Source organism: Limulus polyphemus, unplaced genomic scaffold (genome assembly GCF_000517525.1).
Source record: "Limulus polyphemus unplaced genomic scaffold, Limulus_polyphemus-2.1.2 Scaffold2299, whole genome shotgun sequence".
Lineage (NCBI taxonomy): Eukaryota > Metazoa > Arthropoda > Merostomata > Xiphosura > Limulidae > Limulus > Limulus polyphemus.
Window position 1 is genome coordinate 137,085 of NW_013667909.1, and position 23,795 is coordinate 160,879.

At 34.5% G+C, this 23,795-nt stretch overlaps 1 protein-coding gene across 3 annotated transcripts in view; it reads right to left on the reverse strand.

Moving 5' to 3' along the window:
• LOC106466554 overlaps nt 1-23,795 on the reverse strand; it is a 51,941-nt gene that overhangs the window by 11,302 nt on the left and 16,844 nt on the right. For 2 of the 3 annotated variants that reach the window (XM_022394588.1, XM_013926847.2), the window contains exons 4-5: nt 19,968-20,061; nt 8,278-8,450 (exon numbers count right to left, since the gene is read on the reverse strand). In XM_022394588.1, coding sequence (XP_022250296.1) covers nt 8,278-8,450; nt 19,968-20,061 — 267 coding nt within the window. Of the gene's footprint in view, nt 1-1,189; nt 1,412-8,277; nt 8,451-19,967; nt 20,062-23,795 lie in introns of those variants that run through there. The other variant, XM_022394587.1, reaches the window with a different exon arrangement.

The following is a 23,795-nucleotide window of genomic DNA, read 5'->3' on the forward strand; positions in this document are numbered from 1 at the left end:
GGCCCTGAATTTGCATGTCTCTCATGAAACATTACATAAACATCTGGAGAATATGGGAAAACTTCATAAAGAAGGTGTTTGGGTGCCTCACGAACTCTCCAATGATCATTGTTTCCAAAGTGTGAATGTTGCCTCGTCTCTTCTGGCATGTAATGTGCATGAACCATTTTTGGACAGAATTGTCACTGGTGATGAAAAATGGATTCTCTATGCAAATATTAAATGCTAAAAGCAATGGCTCAGTCCTAGATAAAAAACAATTCTGACCTCAAAATCTGGATTCCATCTGCAGAAAGTGATGCTTTGGATTTGGTGGGACATGAAAGGAGTAATTCTTTTCGAACTCCTCAATCCACAGAGATTTATAGTCAGCAACTGGAACAGTTAAATCAAGCCCTTCATCAGAAACACCCCTCACTCGTCAACTGGAAAGGTGTTTGACGCAACACAATATTATGGAGTTGGGTTGGGAAGTTCTCCCCCACCCACCATATTCTACTGATATGACATCATCAAATTACCATCTTAATAGGAAAATGTATACAAATGTGGAAGGTGTTAAAAAGAACATTGACATGTTTTTTGCTTCAAAGCCAAGTGATTTCTTTAATTGGGGCATTAACAACCTGATTGTAAGAGACTATTTCATTTAATAAATGTTTTGTTTTGATATATAAGTTGTTCAGGTTTTTTCATAAAAAAAAGCAATGTTAATTTCTTGACAACCTAATAGATCTAAAGGTCACAACATTTTACAAAAGGAAATCTTATGTTTTCTCCTGCAAGTGAAAAACCAAACAGCAGAGTGTTCAAGACAAAAATGGGAACTAAAATCACATCATCAGCCAATCCAAAACAACATCCTCATCTGCAAAGAAAAGGTTATGGTTATGACAGAGAACTCTCAAACTTAAAAAGCCATTGCCAAGAAGCTGGACATACCTCCTGATTTGTCAACAAGTGGGGAGTTGAAACTGTTCAAGATTCACAAACTTGTAACCACACCTTCAAATCAATAGCTTACATCATGAGAAACATTACTGAAAAAACTGGAATCACACTAATATTGCTTGATCATATATCTATCATTTACCCTCATGGACCCTCTTGCCTTAAGTCTGCTTAATCACGGTTTTAGAAACTGGCATCTAATGTACAATGGAAAGTCTGTAGAAAGTTTTTCCTAGATGAATAGTCTATTAATCTTGCCACAGAAGTTTGTTACAATGGAATTTATGGTGTCAAGTAATAGCATATTATCATGGACATCAGACTAAGAACAAACAATAATGGAAGAACTAGTTCCAAGGCAGCACAGGAGCTGGAGCATTTTTCCTTATAAAGGGCAATCGACCTCAGTATATAGAAAGTAGTCCACTGTTATTACATCTCACATTCACCTTGAATTCATCTATAAGGAAAACAAAGAATATCTGCCTATAACTCACCCACATGAAAAATATACCAATTTTTCATGTACAAGTATGTCATCTAGACAGACAAAAAAAAAAGAGTCCACATTCACCTGTTACTAACTGATTTAGAAAATACACTACAATTACATAAAATTCAACTGCATGAAAAGCAAAACCACTTTAACATGTAGGTGTATCTCCTCTACACAGAAAATAATCCACATTCATGTTTGCTCACTGACATAGAAAACACGTTTACATAAAACACATTTAAATGAAAAAAAAAAACATCTATCTGTAACTCATCTATACAAAAAAAGGCTATAATAACCTGTATCTCATATACATAGTATACTGGCATTTCTAAGTAGCATGGCTACATGGAAAGCACATCATGTTTACTATAACTCATCTACAATAAAGACATTCTTACTTACCTGTAACTATTATACAAGAAAATAAGGGATATTTTTACCATAAAACAACAGAACACTTCCCAGTACCTCATAAACATCAAACTCTTACTACCTTCACCTGTAACTTGCTTGTAAGAAAGTCATATATTTACAAGTATTCAGCTACATGAAAATCAGACTCGGTCCAGATTTACGTATATAATCCACGTATATATCAGTCATTCACCGAGAACACATCAACATGAAAATCAGTCAGTTGCTGGGAACACATCTACATGAATATCAGTCACTTACTAGGAACACATCTAAATGGATATGAGTCATTTACAGGGAACATATCTACATGGGTATTAGACATTTACTAGGAATACTTCTAAGTGGATATCAGTCATTTATTGGGAACACATCTACATGGATATCTTTCATCTACTGAGAACATATCTACATGGATATCATTCATTTACTGGGAACACTTCTAAATGATTATCAGTCATTTATTATGACCACATCTACATGGATATCAGTCATATACTAGAAACACATCCACATTGATATCAATCATATACTAGGAACACAATTACAAGGATATCGATCTTATACAAAAAGAAATGAATAAAAACCTTATAACCTGAGTGCTTTCGAAAGGTGGACCTTTCTTCTTCAGGGGCAAACTGGGCATTTACTAGGAACATATTCACATGAAAAGCAGACCAAATCTACTTATATCTTATCCATGGAAAACCAGACTACACTCAACAATCAATAATTCACATGAAAACATTCCCCAAGAGCATAAAAATTCACCTGGAATTAAATGAATAAAGTCTTATAACAACTAGCCAGAAAGTAGTTTGATTTTTAAATTTTAAATACTATTTATCCAATCAGGAGTTATTTAGAAATAATTCTTTGCTGTAAGACCTGAAAGACTAATGAGGAAATGTAATAGTCAAATTTGGACTTTCAATATTTGGATTGCATATATTTTCTTCAACAACACTGGAGAAAACTTGGATATTAACCCTCACAAAATTACACATGTTGAGCTTATGCAAGAACTATATTATCATCTTCAAAATAAGGCCAATTATTTCTTAATATAACTTAGTTATATGTGGCACAAAAACACTTTGTGAATACATTTATCATATATAAAGATGAAATGTGTGTTTGTTTGCACCCTAAGTTCTACGAGCCTATTGGGCCAATCTCAACCAAAATTTGTATGTTAACACTATGAATTATGGGAAATGTTATAAGGGGGTCAAAATTGAACTTCACCCTATTTCTATTTTGTAAAGCCTGTTGGTTAATTACTTCCAGCCTATTGAGTCAATCTCACACAATCTTGGCAGGTTGATACTTTAGACAATGTTGAATATTTTAAAGGGTTCGAGGTTAAAGTATACTGGATGGTTTCTCAAATGACCATGCTTTTCTCATGGTCAGTAAGATGTAAGGTGTTCAAGGGTGGGATCACCTCAAAATCTTTATTTGTTGGTAGATGGAGAGCAAACTGCAAATGTTGTTTATGAAGAAGCTTTGTTATAATTTCAAAATTATGAGATAAAGTTTATGTTCAAGTTATTACTTTGGAATATATGATTGCTGTTAAACTTACATTGCTTCAATTAAGTTCAAACAGTCCCCTTCAGTTGATGGGTATTTCAGCTTATATTTCATAAGTAAAGAAAGGGAGTTCTTAAAAATCCTTTTTTTTTCTATTAAAGAAAAGATTGATATTCAGTATTAGATGACATTCATCTCATCTTTGCACCTTTGTAAAACCTACAGTTTTAATTTTTCAAATGCACAAAGTACAGTATCTATACTCCAAAAGAAAATGAGCTAGAACTTTAGGTATGAAAAAGTTTCATAAACCAATAACAGCGTGAAACTCTTTATGCAGGAAATACACCTGTGTCATTCATTTGGTTACTTATGTGTTACCTTAAAGTTTTAATTACATTCAAGAAGAAAGAATCCTGTAACTTTTGTTAAATTATTTCATTTCTTTTACACTTTACTGTAATTTTGTGAATTTATGTATGAATTCTACAAGCCATTGATATTTTCTTTTTCCTGAACTGCATGTACGTTTTTATACCTGAATGTGTGTGGTATTTCTTCGAATCCTCATGATAAGAGCACGAAATAGGATAAGACCAGAAATTGCTGCAGAACAAAATGGTTTATTGAGGATAATGGAACTAGGAATGCCATATATATTCTACAAATGCTCATAGAAAAAACAATTGAGATTAAAAGAGACCTACACCTCTGTTTTAATGAAACATGATGAATTGTTTTGTTTATTTGAGTTTAGATACTGAAGAAAAAATATCTTTGTGTGATCAGAGATCTGTATTGGGGTCAAACAGCAGCAATGTGATTAAATGATCAATTAAGTGTCTTCAAAAAAAAAAAAAGAGTATTAATACAAGGATGTGCTTTATCACCTGATTTATTTAACATTTACACTGAAAGTATCCTAAGAGGCACTGAACACGTAAATGGTGTAAATGTGGGCAGATATAATCTGAACAGCCTCCGATATGCAGATGATACAGTTTTGATAGCAAGATCAGAATCAGATATGTAAGATCTCTTGGACATAGTGGTTCTTGAAAGTGGTTTATCCCTCAATGTGAAAGAGACTGTATGCACGATCATATCAAAGAAAACAATCATACCACCCTGTAATATATACAAAGCAAAGGAGGTAAATTAAAACAAGCCAACATATTTAAGTATCTAGGCTTTACCATAACAACAGATGGGTGATGCAAAGAAGAAATTAAGAAAAAGAAGAGGAAGGCAAAAAATGCTTTCCAAAATATTTTCCCAAACTGAAGAACAATAACATTTCTATAACCATTAAAACTCATGTTCTCAAACGTTAAGTTTGATCTGTTCTATATGGATGCAAATGTTGGACAGTAACTAAAGTAGTTACGAGGAAGTTACAAGCCACTGAAATATGGATTTGGAGAAGAATTCTATGGAAAGACTGGACTGAAAAAATTACAAATGAAAAAAGTGCTAGAAAGAGAGCAAAAGCAAAGACCCCTCTTATAAAAACTATCAGAGAAAGGCAGTTAAAATATTTAGGGCATATCATCCACAAAGAAGTCTTAGAATATCAAGTACTGACAGGAAAAATCAAGGGGAAAAGAGACAGAGGAAAGCAAAGAACAAAGTACATTAATAGCATGAGGAAATGGATTGGCAACTTAGCACTGAATGACAATGACATCATCCAGTTAGCTTGTGACAAAGAAAAATGGAGAGTCATTATCACCAACTTCTGTTCATAGCAAAAGCACAAGACATTAAGTTGTTGCTCAAATATTTGCAAAAAATTAGAAATGCATGTATATTTTATGAGTGAATAATGCATCAAATTGGTGAAATTATGAATCACATAATGCATTAGCCCAAACATACTAGAAGAACTTTCATATGTCGAGTCACCATGAGATGCAGAGTATTGAATGAGATCATATACTTCTACAGGGTTGTAAACAGTACTTTTTAAATTTCATTCACATATTAAGCAGAGGCAGATGGAGAACAAAAATGTATCGGTGACATGGTGTTGGAAGTTAAAATCTATAATAATAAAATAGTGTGCCTGTGTGTGTGTGACTGCCATAGTTTCAAAAGGAAAGAACTTAGAAATCTGAAATTTTGCATCCATATTAACTGAACCCTAAGGGTGTGCACCTAGATATTATTACTTATCCACATGCATGCGCGCACATGCTTCCCATAGTATACCCTGTAGTGTATCAGTTAGATTAACAACTTCTAAAATATAGAAAAACCAGTGCACTTTGGTAATAACACATTCCAACAATGGCTTTTATATTGTGTTGCTTCGTAACAAAGTATAACATAACATTAGTGTTAGTCTAAGTACTGAAAGTATAAAATGAAATGTATAAACAACAAAACTGGAATGCTATTTGTTGATTTCTTAAGTTAGTCTTGATTGATTAAAGAGGTTTCTTTTGTATTATAAATGTTGGTAGTAGTTTCGTATGGTGTTTGTCGCACCTCCATGTTCTTTTGAAGGTAAGTATCCGGGAGTAGAACTGGCGTCCTTGTCCGGACACCAGGTTAGCATGTTTCGGTGTGACAGTGATTCGAACCCGCAACACGCAGATTGCGAGTCAAGTGCCCTAACCACCTGGCGATGCCGGACCATAAATGTTGGTGACAAAACAGAAAATACCTTAATTCAGAAATGATTTAAGTTTAAAATTAAACTGATATTTTTACTTTCATGATAAATTTTATGCACTTGCTATAATATATCAACCTAATAACCCATGCGAAGCCAGGTACTTTCACTAGTAAAACATATTTGTGACACACAAAAAAAGAAAAAGAATAAGTGCAAATCTCAGTATTATACTAATAAAGGATATCTATCAGTAAAGAATTTTTAAACAAGCAATAGAATAAATAAAAGAGGTAATCAATTAGTTACTTGAAAAATGCAATATTAAAAAGACAAAACTGTGAATGCAGATAAATGAAAATCATTAAGTTACAGTACCATTTTTTGTGCATGAACAATAATAAAATTGTAAGAAAAATATATAAATTCTGAAATCTGAATACATAGAGTCTTATTTTGTTTAAGTCTATGAGACCTTGGTGTGTCAATTCAATTTACATGTTATATGGTTTGTTTTATTGCACTGTGAAAACAAGCTACTAAATGAAATTGTTTGAAACTTCAAAATTACTTTCTATAGATTATGTAGTCTGTGCAAATATGTCATTTTTATATGTGATATTTGTATGAATTCACATCTTTGAAATTTCATCTCTGCAAATTTTATCTCTGTTTTGATTAAAAAAAACAATACATGCATCTTCATTGCATTTACAATAACGGGCATACAATAAAAAGAAATGTTTTACCATATCAAAATTATAATAAAGCCAACTTTCTATTAAACTGTTTATCAGAAGGCTTTGTTTAATATATACTTAATAACTCTAAAACCTATTTTATTTTCACTTACGTATATACACACACACACAAGAAATCAAACATATTTTGTTTAGAGAAGTGATTAATAAAAACAAAACAATATAAATATATTTTAAAAAATATTTTAAAAACTATTTATTAATGTCAATTTAAAACAAATAAATAAAAACTTTTATGTTAATTTAAATGGTGTATAAAATGATAAAGCAAGCTTTTGCAAACTTTAAAAAAACAGAATTGTACTTGTAGAGGAAGTTGTTTACAAATACCTTTCTTCTAGCAACCTATTACCAAGTTAAGCTTTTTTCATTTTGTTCTAATCTCTAGGAGAATTTCTACTGAACTGGAATGTTGCCATCTTTTCAGTTTAAAAGAACAGAAAAATAGCTTTCATGATATGTTTAGATCACTAGCTGAGATATAGGCAATTATATCACATCAAGAAAACAAGGTTGATAAAAATGTGGTTGACTGAAAATCAATAAAACTACATTTGTATTCATGATACAAAAACAAATTAGTGTTGCTTTGTTCAAAACTATTATGACTTTTCTCCTAAAAGGCTACAAGTGCCACATTATGCTCAGAAAAATTCAGGAAATTCACAAACACTAATGATTATCATTGGGAGCTCATTGAAATCAATCCAAAAATCAAAACTTGTGATTTAAAAAAGTTATTTATGAAATTAAATAAATAAAACATTTTATTGAATAAAATGCAACTTTGAAGTATTTTATTTTGTTTAGTGTGTGGAAAAATAGCTACAATTTTATCTTCTACATAATTTCTTTAATTCAGAGGTGCAATTTTGCCTTCAAGGTGGACTGCACGCACACACCCATACATCCATGCAAGAAAGAGTTAACATAACATGTACAAGTTTTTACAATTTACTGTTTGATTGGGATACAGGTTTAGCCTCAAATTTTATAAATGGGTTGGCAAATTTACTACAAAAATTAAAAAGTTGACTAAAATTGTGACTAAGATGGATATTTCCAAAAACAATTAACAGGTATGTGATATATGTATTGAAAATTATATTTTTATGCAGCTTTCTACAAATTCTAAGAAACTTTGTAAATAAAATTTCAAAAATAGCAAATGTATCAGTGTGTATGATACCCTGTGAAGGACAGCAGGACAAGGAATTAGAGATAGGCAAGAATAATTTCAGAATAATGGAATAGAATGTGAAGTGATTAAATTTTGATACTTGTTCATATTTAGATTGAAAATAGTATTTTTTCCATAAGAAGTTCCTAAAAAAGAATATATCATATGAACAAAATTATAGTTTAACCGACTACCATATATGTTATAGTTCATTAATACAATATTTTTTCTTACAAAAGTTTTAATTTTTTTTTCACAACTTTTTGTCTTCAAAATACCATAATAAATACATCCTATTCAAAAGAAAAGACAGACAAACCTGAAAAAGCAGACTAGAACGACGAAATATAATGCTGACTGCCATTTTACACTGATTTTCACTCATTTTTGTGAAGAGAAACTCAACTCTTGGTCTGAATATAAAGTCACTTTCCACAACCACCTGGGAGCGATGTTGGTAATGAACAACTTTATACAGCACTAGGTATTCTCCTTAAATAAACACAGAGACATTTGATGTTATTACTTTCATGTTTTTTTTAGATTTTATATAACTGTGTGTAAATATATATTTACATTATCCATAAATTTCTTCAAGTAAAATGTATAAACATTCTGGCCCTATAGTGAAATTGAGCTCAGCTTGCAGTGACGAAAGCTCAACACTAAAGCAATTGCAGGAAAATTTCTTTAAAGTAATAACATTTCTACACATATGTAGCATGCTTTATCAACCCAACTTTAAGCCAAGTTTAAATTCCTGTTGCACACAGATGAATAAATCTAGTGTTCAAGTAACATCAAGATTTTTTTTTAGATGGTTTTGTGTGTTTTCTATATTTATCTACTCAGTTAGATCTAGCTACAAAATGAAGTAACACAAGATATTCTCTTTTGAGAAGTTTAGTGTTTTTTGTGGTCTCTGCCTCAACTGGATATAACCACAAAACTAAGATAAGAAAAATGTGTGACTATTCCATTCTCACATAATCTCAATGCAAAAATACAAAACTTCTTAAAAAATTAACATGTATACCTAAAAATTAGTATATTCTAGTGTTTGTTCATTTATGTTAAAGTATACTACAGATTTTGTGACTCAGGTGACATTCTTCTAATATAGCTAGGAAATAAAAATACTAAATACCTTATTAAAGAGATAGAAAATAATAGACAGTCAAATAAAAAAAATAAAAGATGAAAAACTGCTTAAAGGAATAAACTGGATTTCAAGTTTTCTTACTTCAAACCTAACCAACAAAAAAGTTGATTTGTATGGACATACTCATAAAACTAGTTTGTTTTTAAACATCATATATATTTAAAATATATAAAATATTTATTTAAGTTAGCAAGTAAGAAATAGAGCACAAACATTCACGCATAATTAGTCACATGCTTGTGGACATCCTTCAGGTCTGAATTCACATCTTATTCATCGGATTTTAATTTTCAAATATAAAAGGTTTGTAAGGTTATAACCGATTATTTCTTTATATTATATTAATTGAAGATACCTGACAATGGCTGATAAAATTATATTGATAAACTATTTCCTTTCATTTTTATTAGAACAAAGTAAAAATGAGATAACATAGAAGAGAGATTCTTGACTTAGGGACAAACGTTAAAGTATACAGAAACTGGAGTTTAATTAATTTATGGAATATAAAATATTACTTGACTAAAATTATCTTTTTCTCTATGATCTGTAACACCTTCTTCCTCATTCATTTATTACAAGAAGCAAAGACTGATCTTAATCAGTAGTCAATGTTGATCTTTGAATATGAAACATATAAGCCTTCCGAAACTATTTTATGACTGAGTCAGCAAAAGACAGGACATTAATTATAATAGCAGTTTTGGCACTTTCACAAATACACATAACTTGTTTCAACTCTAAATGAGTCATAAAGACATATGTTTAAGGTTCATCCTTGTCTTCATTCTTATTCTTACAACAGTAAATTGCCAACCATGTATGTTCTTAATTTCTATTATAAATATAGCTAACAATGCCTAAGTTCAGTTTAAAATACTATATATTTCTATCAAAGTACAGTTTCTTAATTCCTAACAATTTAATTCATTTATCTTCAATGATAGCAGTTCAGTGCCACAAGTGAGACCAGCCTTGTTTCTGTTATTCTTTGTAAATCTGTTAAATAAATATATATATATATTGTAATCTTCACACTGTGTTTTGCCTCTTTCAACCTGTCTGTGACAAATGACTACACCTCTTCTTCCACAAACAAGATTTACGAGTCTCTCACAATTGTAGTGTTTATTTTTGAATTTCGCGCAAAGCTACACGAGGGCTATCTGCGCTAGCCGTCCCTAATTTAGCAGTGTAAGACTAGAGGGAAGGCAGCTAGTCATCACCATCTACCGCCAACTCTTGGGCTACTGTTTCACCAACGAATAGTGGGATTGACCGTCACATTATAACGCCCCCATGGCTGAAAGGGTGAGCATGTTTGATGTGACGGTGATTTGAACCCGCGACCCTCAGATTGCGAGTCGAGCGCCCTAACCACCTGGCCATGCCAGGCCCCATTGTGACCAGATAATAAATTACCTTGGTATATCATACAAAGATATTCCTCTTTCTTGTTTTTTTTGTCTAATGGTATTTTATTTGTTCTTATGTGATAGTAGCATAAATGCATAGATGATGAGTAGGGAGGGTCAACAAAAATCTACAGAAACTTTGTCAAGTTCTCCATAGATGTTTCTTTACATATCATGGAATCTTACTTTAGAGCTGTATGTGTTCTGCAGGTTTATTTTAGCACTCCAATTGTAACATAAAATTGCAGGAAAAGAGTTATTGAAATAAATTGTACATTTTTAAAATTAAAATGAATTTCAAACATCTCTAAAATATTAAAATCCTTTTATTGTTGAATTTTTTCTCATGATATTTTAAATGCCCTTGATACAATACAGAGTATGTGTAAACTTCCCAGAGTTCTCCACTCACCCAAGCATCAGGAGAACATAAATAAGTTCTGCTTTCTCACCATGATTCACATTTTCTTAGTTGCAGCCACGATGGAGAAAGTACTTATCTCCCTGTTTGAAATTAATCTTCATCCTAAAAATGTTAAATTAAAATCAGGTAAACTTACCTCTAAAATAATAACAGCCATAATACTCATAGTGTGATGGAGGAAGGAACTGGAGAGAGTCATAAAGACCACTGGTTCATCAAAAACTGGACTCTTATAAGGCAGGAAGATATAACCTAGACCACAACAAATGAAAGATGTGATCAAGCAGAGTTTCAGTAGAATATAGAACCAGAGTAAAAGGAAATGGAATGAATTTGTAGGAGAATCGAGTGAAGCTGGCCAGCTTCAAAACAGAATGAATCATAGTAAGAATACTCAGAAAGAAAAAGATATCCTTCTCAGCATGATGCCCCATTACCCTAGACACTTTTTAAATAAAAAATTATAAAAAGGGGGACTGGACAGTATGTATGTAGCTGAGGAACCATTTACATTCTCTAGTGTGGTTATAGGTGGTGGGACAATATGCATTTATGGTCATAATACAATACATTGTCCTTTATCTGTAGTGGAAAAATCTCTGAGAGAATACCAGTAATAACTAATTACTGGACATGTTCCTGGTACTATGGCTGGCCAACTCAAGAAATCAGCCTATTCAGCAGCAACCCAGGCAGATCCAAGAATGGGTTCAACAACTCTGGACATTGCAATGAGAAACACCAAATAAAATTAAGAAAGAAAATATAAAGCTATAAGGTTTCTCTGTTCTTGTTTGAGGCCATGAGATATCATATGGAGAACAGTCATCTCATCTCTGATGTCTCAAATGCTACACAAGAATGTATAAGCAAAGGTAGTAAAAATACCCACCAAGCCTTATTATCTACCAGATGGCATCCTCTGTCCATTTTCAGAGGACATTATCCTCTCATGCAGCAGCAGTATAGAGGGTTGTATTATGTAAAGAACAATCACAGAGACACATGTAACATACCATATTCCAGACAGAATGAATGCAGTCAAACACAGTCTCAAATTATAAAGAGGGTACAATGATTTTGTTTTTAATTGAATGATTTCCCAACTCCAGACATCACTGTAATTGTTAAAAAGGGTGTTGGGTGGAATAATCATACCAGAGTTGCCATGTACAACCTGGGTGAGGACCCAATGGTAACTGAGCAGGTAAAAATTAACAACTTACTTGCTAGGGATTCCATTTGGCTTGTATAATCACAACTGGAGGCAAACAGAATACCAAAGCTCAGTAAACAGCAATGTAATGTAAATAAAATGTTCATACTGTATTTGGATTTTCTCATATGCTAATCTACAGAATATACTTTAAAAAGGTACTGAAAATAGTTAATTCAGTGAGACGCAACCTAAAGTTCACTTTAAGTCATTCAGAAAGATCAATGGTTGAGCAAGATTCTAAAAGTGCAAATTGCCAGAAAGTATAAACTACCTTTACCAAGAGTCCCTGAAGTATTCAGTATATCCAAAATAACAAAGAATAACCGTGACAGCAATAAAAAGGATTTAACTGAACAAAAACCAGGTAACACAACAGATGATAAATAGTGGATAATTTTACTTGTAGCCAGTAGCATATCTGGGGTGGGGAGTGGGTGAAATCTTAGCAATAAGTTTTTATAATTAATTACTTATATTTTGATTTATAATATGAGCAGTCATGAAATATCATTCTTTTTTTCTCACTTAATTATGATCCAGGGAAATGTATACAATTTTTGTGAATTTACAAATTCCAATATGTGTGAGGACTTATGCTGGCTGGTCCTACACTGATTCAAAACCAGACCACCTGGGAACTGACTTCCAGGCAGAGGTAGGATGGGGGAAAGCTAATTGGAGGGGGTGAACTGCATGTGGTGGATTAATCCAGTCCAAAACCAGGTGGCATTGGTAATTTGTCATCTGGTCCATGATACAAGGAGAGTACTCACCATCTACACTGACAGAACACCACTACCCTAGGCTCAACTGAGTGGAAGTAGTCACATGATGGAAGAAGGCTACATGGTCCACCACCCCAGGACCCCTGTGATACACTAGAAGAAAGGAAGAATAATGTTGTGGGAGTCCAAAGGAATTCAATGGGTGACCACAAAAATCCTATTATAAAAAGCAGATCAGTCTGGGTTTATTCAACTAGGACCAGAGGGATGGGCAGCAATTCCAGCACTGCTTTACTCATCATAGTCCATGAGTTAGTACGGTCTGGTGTGGGCCTTCTTTATGAAGCCAGATATCGCAAGGAAACCTCTAGCAGTCTTGTGAGCATTATAGACCTGTAAGGCCATATGGTGCAGACTTAAAGTTAAGTATACCCAGACAGGCATCACATACCATTGAGCAGGATCCAATGATGTAGAAATAGGCTACAGTAAAGGCAAGATATATAAAAAGCCAGTAAGGGGTATGTAGAATGGTGACAGGAGGAAGTTGATAACTGGAAAAAGAATTGGCCAGAAGATAAGTAAAATATGTAATGAAAGTAAGTGGGCTAGTCCACATGCCAGTTTGCACAAACACCTCCAATGGATGATGGAAGTGAATCGCCAGAGAGAGAGTAAGACATTGGATTTAGTGAGGAGTCTTAAAAGAGTCAATGTGATTCTACATCCAAAGAAGCATAGGCTAAATGAATGATGTGCTGTAGCTACATTTTGAGAGTAATAGAAATGTCTCATGGAGATGAGGAATTCCAAAGAAAAAATAGATTGGAGCGTGAACTGCGAAAAGAATAAGAGCAGGCCAAAGAACAAACCATGTGGATGTGATAGAGAAAATGATTCAGAGCAGAATGAGAATATTGAGAAATGCAAGGAAAAAAATATAGGAAGCAGCAATGGCATACACATCATATCTCCTACAGCCATGTGCAAAAAGTATTAAGTGGGATCTAAGCAAAAGATGGTACAAGGAACAAGAGACTAAAGAGTCAAAGAGAGGAAGGGTAAGAACATGGAGAAGAGTACAGTTGACTCACAATTATGTCGTTTCATTTTTGCACCATTGAAAAAATATTAAATAAAATGAAAAAGGAAATAAAAAAATATGCACTGAAAATTCTTTCCATGGGTTAGTTTTACTGGTGATGAAGGGTTGGCTACACTGTAACATTATTTACATTTTGGTGTTGGCTTTTTTTAAGTTCAGCACTCACTCATATTTTGTTATAATTACACTACATTACTGGAATTATGGCACCAAAGCAACCAGCAAGTAGTCCTGCAAGTAATGAGAGCAAAAAAGTGACTTAAAATGTAATAATGTTAAATAAAAAGCTCAAAATTGTGAAACACTTAGAAGAAAGGCAACATGCTGTTGATGCTGCATGAGACTTAGGGCTTCCTGCAACAACTGTAAGAACAATTTTCAATAATGCAGAGAAGATAAAGGTGTTAGCTCATGCCAATATGCCATTAGCTTCAAGCAAATTAAGCTATAGGAGAAATAGCATCTTACAAAAAATGGAAAGATTAGTAACAATGTGGATTATCGACCAAAATCAGAATCATATGCCACTACGTCTTTTGTCATATGTAGGTCATTAAATTATGCTGCTGGAAAACAACTCCAACTTATAACATCATATTAATGGGGAACTGAGTCCCCAATAACATCATTTCCAATAACATCCCAGTTCTGAAGAACATAACTAGGTCATTAATGGTGTGGTTGACTATATTCAGATACAAATCTGAAAGGACTGCAGGACAAGGAAGATGAAGGTAGAAAAATGAATAAAAAACCAAGAAAAGAAAGAGAGGAGTATATCTGATGATAATAAGAAAACCCATGATCAGCCAACAAAAAATGAGGGATAGAAGGAAGGGAATAGAAGAAAACATGATGCAAAAACCAATTATGGAATGTGTGCCCTTGTTGTGGTCAAACTAGGAAGGCTACATGTAAAGAGAGTCTGGAACATCTCGCAATGGACCGGACAAAACCCACACATGAAGTCAGAGTGACGACACTGCTAGATGGGAGAGGGAGGAGTAAGGTTGGAGTAGAGAGAAAGTGACAGAGGTTGAAAAATAGGAGAGGACAAGAGAAGGTGCCGCAGAGGAAACCATGGCTGAGCCAGGCAGTAAGTAGTTATCAGTAGGACTCAAAATGGACTGTTCAGAATGAGGTAAAAAATGAGGGAGAAGACAAGTAGGAGGGTAGACATGGAAAGAAAAAAGTTGGACCAGTCCTGATGGAATGCATCTTCAGCTAAAGCTGAGGGTAGAGGAACAGGAGACCAGAAAAGGGGGAAGTAGGGTGTTGAGAAGAGTGGCAAAAACATGTAGAAGTAGAATGTCCAGATGAAAGCAGAGTAACTCAATTCAAGAGACAATCCGCAACAAGTCTCAGGGCACCTGGAATAGAACAAGCTATTAGATCTACTATTATAAGATTGGCCCAGAAAAGGAGTATGATGGTGTGGAAACAGGGAGAGCAAGACAAAGCGTCCCCCTAGCAATTGATAAAGGAGACAACTACAGAGTTGACTGTATGTATCATCAAGAGATGTCTGAGAATCATCCTAAAAAATCCAAAATTTGATTTGCTGCCAAAAGTTTTTAGAGATGAATTTGAAAGGACAAAACGTCAATGTACCAATGATCCAAATGCATGTGAGAGTTGAGACATGCCCCACATCTCATCAAGGTTGCATCGAGAAACAGGAAACCCACACAAAAAAGAACAGTAATACTCACTATGGAAGTAGTTTATCAAGTCACCAAGTGTAGTCTCTGAGTAAAGGAGGAGGAAGGAGAATGGTTGAGGACAAGAAATCCCAAACAAGGATCCAGAGAATGTGCAGTCCATTGTTGCAAATGATAACAACTCAAGGGGATACAGGATTCCATAGAAGTCTATGTCCCCATAAGAGAGAGAACTTCTTGGACAGTGAGGGAAGGAGAAAATATGGCACAGGAAACTAACTGCTCCATGTCCCTCAAAAGAAGAGGGCTCTGCAGACATACGAACAAAAAATACTCAAATGAATGACAAATGAAATGGGTGTGAGATGTGACTCCTCCAAGATGAATCAACCCAGACAGGGCCAAATGAGAAAAGAAGCATCCAAGATATCCACCTCAGTCATCCCAAGACCTGGGGCAAAAGACCATCATGAATTGGGAAAGCAAGGAGAGACAAGAAACCGACTAAAACATGAAAGATGTAAGACTCAACACCTATCTACAGATTCTCTGGGAACCATGTAAAGATGGGAAGAAAAATCTGGAAGAGGATGAGAAACCCATTCAATAGTGATTGTAGCCATTAAGACCAACATTGCCATGGACCAATGTTGGCAAGAAACAATATCCGTTGGAGGATGTAAAATAATGGGAACAGAAGACATAGGAGGAGGAGAGGAAAATGTGAAGGTTAAGGCTCTCTTACAGAAATCCCAGTACTCAACAACTGGCTACAAATAAAGGTTAAAAGTCCATAAACCAAACAAGACAGACCAGGCCGACCCTGAGCCTATAGGATGGCCACCACCAAGACTGAGAGTGCTGAAGTCTACAAGTGGTAGAAGGAGACAAATGGAAAGTGGTGACAAAGAGAGAAAAAGAAACAGGAGGACAGGAGATAGAGAGAGGCAAAGTAGGAGCACGGGAGAGATGGTAAATCAGTGAGGATTAGGCATAAAATTGGCATGCATTTCCAACATATGACACCAGAGATACAAGCATACCAGTAAAATCACACAGGCAGATGAAAGGAGCCAGAAGAAGGCATATGAGATATTAAGGAAGGCAACAGCAATTGATTAACAAGTGTATCAAGCCCCAACCAACTCTAGCAAAAGATAAACCAAATAAGAAGTAAAAATGTTAAGAAAGATAAATACACCACTGTAGAAAAGATAAGTGAATGAGCATTGATCAAAAACCCCACAGGGGAATGGTAGATTATCAAGGAAAGAAGGTTACAGAAGGAAAATTAACGAAAAAGGATAGTGTGTGTAAGATGAAGGGGGGAAAACCTAAGCCCTAGAAAGACGAAACAAAACACAGAGGATCTAACCCTCAAATATGAATAAAAGACTCTAGAGTTTAGGAGTCAAAGAAAAGCAATACAGCATAAAGTCATAAGCAAAGGTATGTCAGGGACAAAAGACTTCACCACCCACTGCACAAAAGCTGTCACCTCTACCAACAGACAAAGACAAACCCAATTCCAATATAGCTGGTAGCCTAACATGAACAAAGTCATGTTGTTTCACACCAGATAAAGTGGAAGTTACTGACACTTGTGAAACAACGTCATTGTAGACACTTCCACTGAAACACACCTATATCTGAAAAGTTCACAAGCAAAAACAATACATGACATTACACACACAAGTGCAAATCCTGAAGTGATGATTGTGCTCTACACTATAGAGGGAGTCAGCTGTGCTTGGAAGGTGTGTCACACTGCTGTTGGTGGAGGGTTGTCACATGCTCATCTACAAGCTACAATTCAGCTATATCATGTGTAAACATGTGATGTTAGATGGGAGCCTCCAGGCTTGTGGTAAATGAAAATTAAGCATATAGAGGGCAGCACAAATCAAGGAAAGCTGTTACGTAAACAAAGGTAATGTATTATATCAGAATTTAAACTATTAATCAAGGGGAAGACAGCCAGTCAGCAGCACCCTGGAATGGGTAAGTCCTTAGGGAATGGCCATCATAGAAAATCCACAAATACAGATCTCTAATCTCTAATGATGGCTTGACTTGAATGATCAAGAGATCAACATCACAGTAAATAAAAAAATGTGGGGCAGTAATGCTGACAATAACAATAATGTTGAAAAGCCATCAAAATGTACTACTGCAGAAATCTAAGAAGAGCAATACCTTTATCAAGGAATGCATTAACACTTGTTGTATGTCATATACCTAAATAATGATGAGTAAGTATAAAAATACACACACACACACACACATATATATATATATCAGACTTTCCACTAAGAAAAATCAATGCTGGTCACAGTGATTGTTTACTAATTATTTCACCAGTTGCCACACAAAATGTAACAATCATTGTCTAACACTTTTTAATAAACTGACAAACATACATTATTTATGGAGAAAAATGTTATACATGGAAGAAAATTCTTTAATGTAGGAGCTCTAGTTTTAATTAACCATCTGTTCAAGTGCTCAGTTAACTTCCTACCTATGCAACTATAAAATTTTGAATTTGCCAAGTTTTTAGTAAACATCACAAGTCACAAAAAATAAGATTTTTTGTAAAGTATTTTTTACTAAAGATTTGTTTGTGAATTACAAAGCTTCTATTGAGTCCTTCTATGTGAAAAGTTACTCTAATGCTATTAATAGTAACAATTATTTCCATTTTACAGTTTTCTTATTTTATTTGCATAACTCCTTAAACCTTCTAAATGAATGTCAAAAAATTTTCACATCCATTTCCTTTTACCATTATGGTTTTATTGTTATAATCCTTGCATTACAAGCAATAAATCAGAGCAGGAGCCAATTAGCCATTTCCCATAGAACTAGTTTAAAAATCACATGATTGCTGAGTGTAAATGTTTCCCAGAAATCTCCAGTTCATAAAATTTTATACATTTTATTTTACTGAAGTTTTGTCAGGCGAAACTGAAAAGTTTCTAATTTTTACATTTTAGATACTTTTGCTAGAAAAATATATTACATCATATGAAATATACACATAAAAACAAGATATTTTACAATCTAGTAAAAAGAACTGCAGCCCACAAACTGTTAATAACAAAAACAAATGCACACTGTCGATTGGCATGGGGCAAGGCACACTGAATCTGGAATGTGGATCAATTGAAATCGGTCCTGTGGAGTGACGAGTTACACTACATGCTCTTCCAGTCTGATGGAAGCATTTGGGTATGGAGGATGCCTGGAGAATGCTTATTACCTGAGTGTGTTGTCCCAACTGTGAAGTTAGGTGGCGGTATCAAGGTCTGGGCGTGCTTCTCGTATTATTGACTAGGTCCACTGGTCGCAGTGCATGCATCCATGAATGCTGAGACCTACAATGAACAATTCTGTGTGTCCCACATTGTGGCAATTTTATGGTACTGGCCCTTAAACCTTCAAACATGTTAATGCTCCATGTCAGAAACCAAGGATTGTGAATGAGTGGTCTGAAGAGAATAACATCCAAACATTGCAGTGGCCAGCACAGAGCTCTGACCTGAACCTGATAGAACATCTTTGGTATGAATTGCAATGCAGAACTAGGGCAAAGCTAAGATGGCTCTCTTCAGTTATGGAACTTACTAATGCTTTAAAGGATGGGATGGAGTACAACACCACCAGCTTTCTACCAGAAATTAGTAGACAGTCTTCCATGATGCACTGAAGCAGTCATTAAGGCCAAAGGCAGGCCAATACGCTATTACTTTCTTGGAATAAAGACATGTTTCATTCATAACTACTCGTGTCCCATGACTTTTGGTAGAATAGTGAATATATAATTAAACGTTAATTCATGAGAGAGAAGAAGAAGAAAAAAATCATTAGGTGGGTCATCATGTAATGTGCCCTGATATATGATCAAAGGATAGACACACAAATAGAACTATTTACAGTTCAAAAATGAATTTTTTTGTCCAACAAACAATTGGCACCTTTAACATCTAATGAAAACTAAATTTTAGGTAAAATCCAACCTAGACTTAAAGAGTTCAGCTTTCTCAAAGTAATTGAAAATAGTTAAAAATAAGGTTAACAGATTTGAAATACTGCTATGTTAATTTGACATTATTATCAAAAATCTGAAGATATTCTTAAATAATGTCTGTGTTACACCTAGAACAGAAGAAAGCATTGTAAAACTGCTATCACAATTACTGAAAACATATAAAATTATGCTCACTACTAATGACAAATTCTATTATTAGCTACCTTAAAATACTTTTGTTATTCCAAAAAATACTATTTTCACTTACCCCACAGTGGTAGATCATAAACAGCATAGTATTTTTTTCCCTCGCTTATGGGCCTACTGTCTGCCTCTCTTATACGAGAAGCAAATGGAAACCACTGAAAGTGAAGATGTCTTCATCAAGAAATGAGCCTATTTTTATGTATTCTAATACAGCAAGGTACTTTGAAGAAAAAAATATGCATAAACATAAAAAGTCATCTATTCAAAAATAGCTAGATACTTCAAGTAAAATATGCATAAACATAAAAGTCATCTATTCAAAAATAGCTAGGTACTTCAAGTAAAATATGCATAGATATAGAAATTCATCTATCTTAAAATAGGTAGATATTTCAAGAAAAAATTCATAGACATAGAAAGCCATTTATTTTAAAATATCTAGATATTTCATTCAGGAAGTTAGAAAGAAGATTCAAAAATATAGTTTGAATTATTTGTAATTGAAAAGTACTTTTCAAAAGCAGCATTATACTTAAAACAGTACTTCATGCAGACAGTGATAATACTAATACTAATACTAAAATTTTTAATAAAAAAAAATAATTACATTTTCATTTTTATTCTCTCTATTTCAGTTGAATTTGTATATTATTAGATAAAGCAGCAGTAACCGCAAAGAGTACTTGGTATTTTATTTTGTTGTTTAAAATTTTGCTAAGTGTATCCAAAATATAAACTTCAAGATTATTGAAGAAAGAACCCATTCATTAGAAAACTTTTAAACAACACACAACTGTGTAAGCAGAATATTTTCATCAGGTGTTGACAGGACAAGTCAGGTCTACGTACTTCAGGAAAACATGTTGACACCTAAGATCAAAGTCCTGCATCATATGCAACTAATCTTTTTTAAAAGTTATATATATATTTAAATAACATCTGACCACTTAGTGTTGAAAATCCTGTTTGATACCGACATGCTCATGCCTTCATTGGTATATAACAGTCATGGAATTTTCCATTCCCTTTTGATACATATATATATAATGTTTATGGAAATTACAGCTACCTTGACTTTACAAAACATGATTACTAGTTTTATCAACAGTGTAATAAATTTAAACGTATAGTACTGCTTTGAACAGAAGTGAATAAAAACAAACATAAATACAGTGATATTGTTGGCACATTTAATTACTCACTCTCATTGCTTGTATTTTAATATCTAGCATGCAACTATTCTTACCTGTATCTATAATATTATTTGTAAAAAGCAACAAGTTGGTGTGGAGCTTTGAACTAATAAAAGTTAACATCTTCCTTACTTGAATATGTATCTTAGGTGGATATTCATCTCTCTGCACTACAAAGAACTGTTACTTTGCATGGATTACCAAATAGTTCCTTGCACATGTCATAAGCTTTAAACAAAGCTCCTGCCCCTAAACATGTCAATTTGTATTATGCTAGCTTATGATATAATCACCACTAGACTATAGCTCTCCACCAACAGGAGGGCAACACATCCTCCATTGCATAAATCCCTTCAGCACTAGCATGTGAACACAGGCTAATTATTGACAGGACAAATGAAATGCACCAGAAGAGAGATAAAAGGGTGGAAGGTGGCATAAACAGGTGAGTATATCTCTCTCTGAAATACATTAGCTGTAAGGAAAAGGTTAATTTTAGAAACACTACTCACCCCTCTGCACCACAAAGAGTTAGAATCCCACACTGAAGATGGTAGAAGGTTGGTGCAAATATATTACAAAGATGAGCTCCTATCTGAAAACTTTGGATGAAGAAAAACAAAAGCTTCTGACTGCCCCAGGTTATAATTATTAGTCTCAAAGTGGGTTACTTGTCATCAAATTTGAATGCCCCAGGTTATAATTATTAGTCTCAAAGTGGGTTCCTTGTCATCAAATTTGAATGCCCCAGGTTATATTTCATTCCCTGAAGTGGAATGAAATATACTTTAATCTAATTTACTACCACGATTAGATTGGATTGGATTTTCTGAAAAGAACATCAGAAATTGAAAGCCCATGGGGTGTGAAATATATAAGGTGGGGGTAGTCTGGCTGGGCAGCAATTGGTGGAAGACTGTATCCATCTCAAACACAGAATACTTTTGCCCAAAACAGGTGGTAGAACAAAAATTCTTGTCATAAGAATCTTTTGCTAAATGCTATTCTGTTACTGAGGTTGGCAGAATGGTAAATTGCTCAACCATCCATTAGCTCACAGGAGGACAGCTCAGCATGAGTGTGTAGTGTGACTAGGGCTATGAGTAATGCTATTCCATACTGGAAAAATACTTATATAAGATAACACAAAATTCAAATGCAGGAAGTAGAATCCCAGAGCTGTTTCCCAAGGCAAGCCCAATAGCTTTCTGGATGAATCTAACAAGAATGGTTTGGTTCATAACATAGCAAGTTGTCCTGTACTACAGCACTAGGTAACACTTCAAATTAAAGGCATGTCCACTTGGTCTTGATTCAGTGGGCACCACTCAATGAACAACTCTTCATATAAACTTAGAAGAAATGGGGGTGGAATTCATGTGGGAGAGAATACTGGAGATGTGTGTGGACTATTTTCATCAGGCATAATCATCTGGAAATAGGTTCCACACTATGCAATGGGTTACTGCAACTAAAGACAGTTGGCACAAGCTAGGTGCGAGGGCAGGCACAAACTTGGTACCTTTGGTTTTTTGTCAAGTGAAGAATGGCCTGAAGGACAGAATATATACATATAGACACTGCCAAAGTAGTTTTGTGGAAAATCCCAACTTAACAAAAAGCACTGAGCAAAAGCAGATGGTCATGAGGTGAGGAACAATGAGAACTAAGAATGACATGAGAGAAAGAAGCATTCTACAGCAAGAAGAGGCGATGGGAGTTTCCATTGAAGGGGGCAGTTTGGGAAAGATAACAATGAACAGCCTGAACCAGACACAAAAGAGACTCAGGTCTGAACAATCGTACAAAGAAGAAATGGGAGCTTGGAGAAAACATATGATCAACCTCCTATATAGCCCAAGTTTTGTGGAGAATGGAGTAATCTAGAAATAAAATAAACTTTGTGAGGCATCCAATGCATAAATGTCTGAATGATACTTTCCATAAAGGTACAAACAAAAAAATTAGTGAGAGCCTGAAGAACAATGCAGTGGTTCCAGTCTGAAAGATGGCCCAGGCAAGGAAGACAACTGATGAGAAAAGCCTTGAAATATTCCATCATAATCGGATGGTTGAAGAGAGACACAACTGTAAAATTGTCCAAATGGATCACCACTGGATGATCCATGAACTCAGACTGAAGATATCAGCAACCTGATAAGCAGCTAATGTTTCCAGGATACTGATCTGAAGGGGCTGCTCCTTTAGAAACTAAACCTCTGAGATGGTGGGGAGTGTCCAAAAATGCCCCCATCCAGAAAGAGAGGCATCTGTGTATAGACAGGAAAGGGAAATATTTAGAGTAGTGTTAGAGTGATTAAGCCACCACAACAGAGAAATATGGAGAGATGAAGGTAGAGTCTCAAGGGCTGACAAAGAAATGTTATATTGATCAGTCAGGGTTCACTGAATGGAATGTAAACAGATGTGCCTGAGAGGGATAAATACTCAAGAGAAGAGAGTCCTAAACTGCAACAACCTCTCATGTTGGTAGAGTAGGAGACAGAAGAGACTTGAAAACCAGAATTTCTAGGGTGTGAAGATTCTAAGGAGTTGGCTAAGCCCACCCCACATGAAATGAGAAAGGCACTCATATGAATCATATATTGAATAGAGGTCAAGACAGACTTGGAGCACTTGACCAGTCAACCCAAATGGTGGAGGGAGTTTACCTCTATAGAAGCTCATTGAAACAG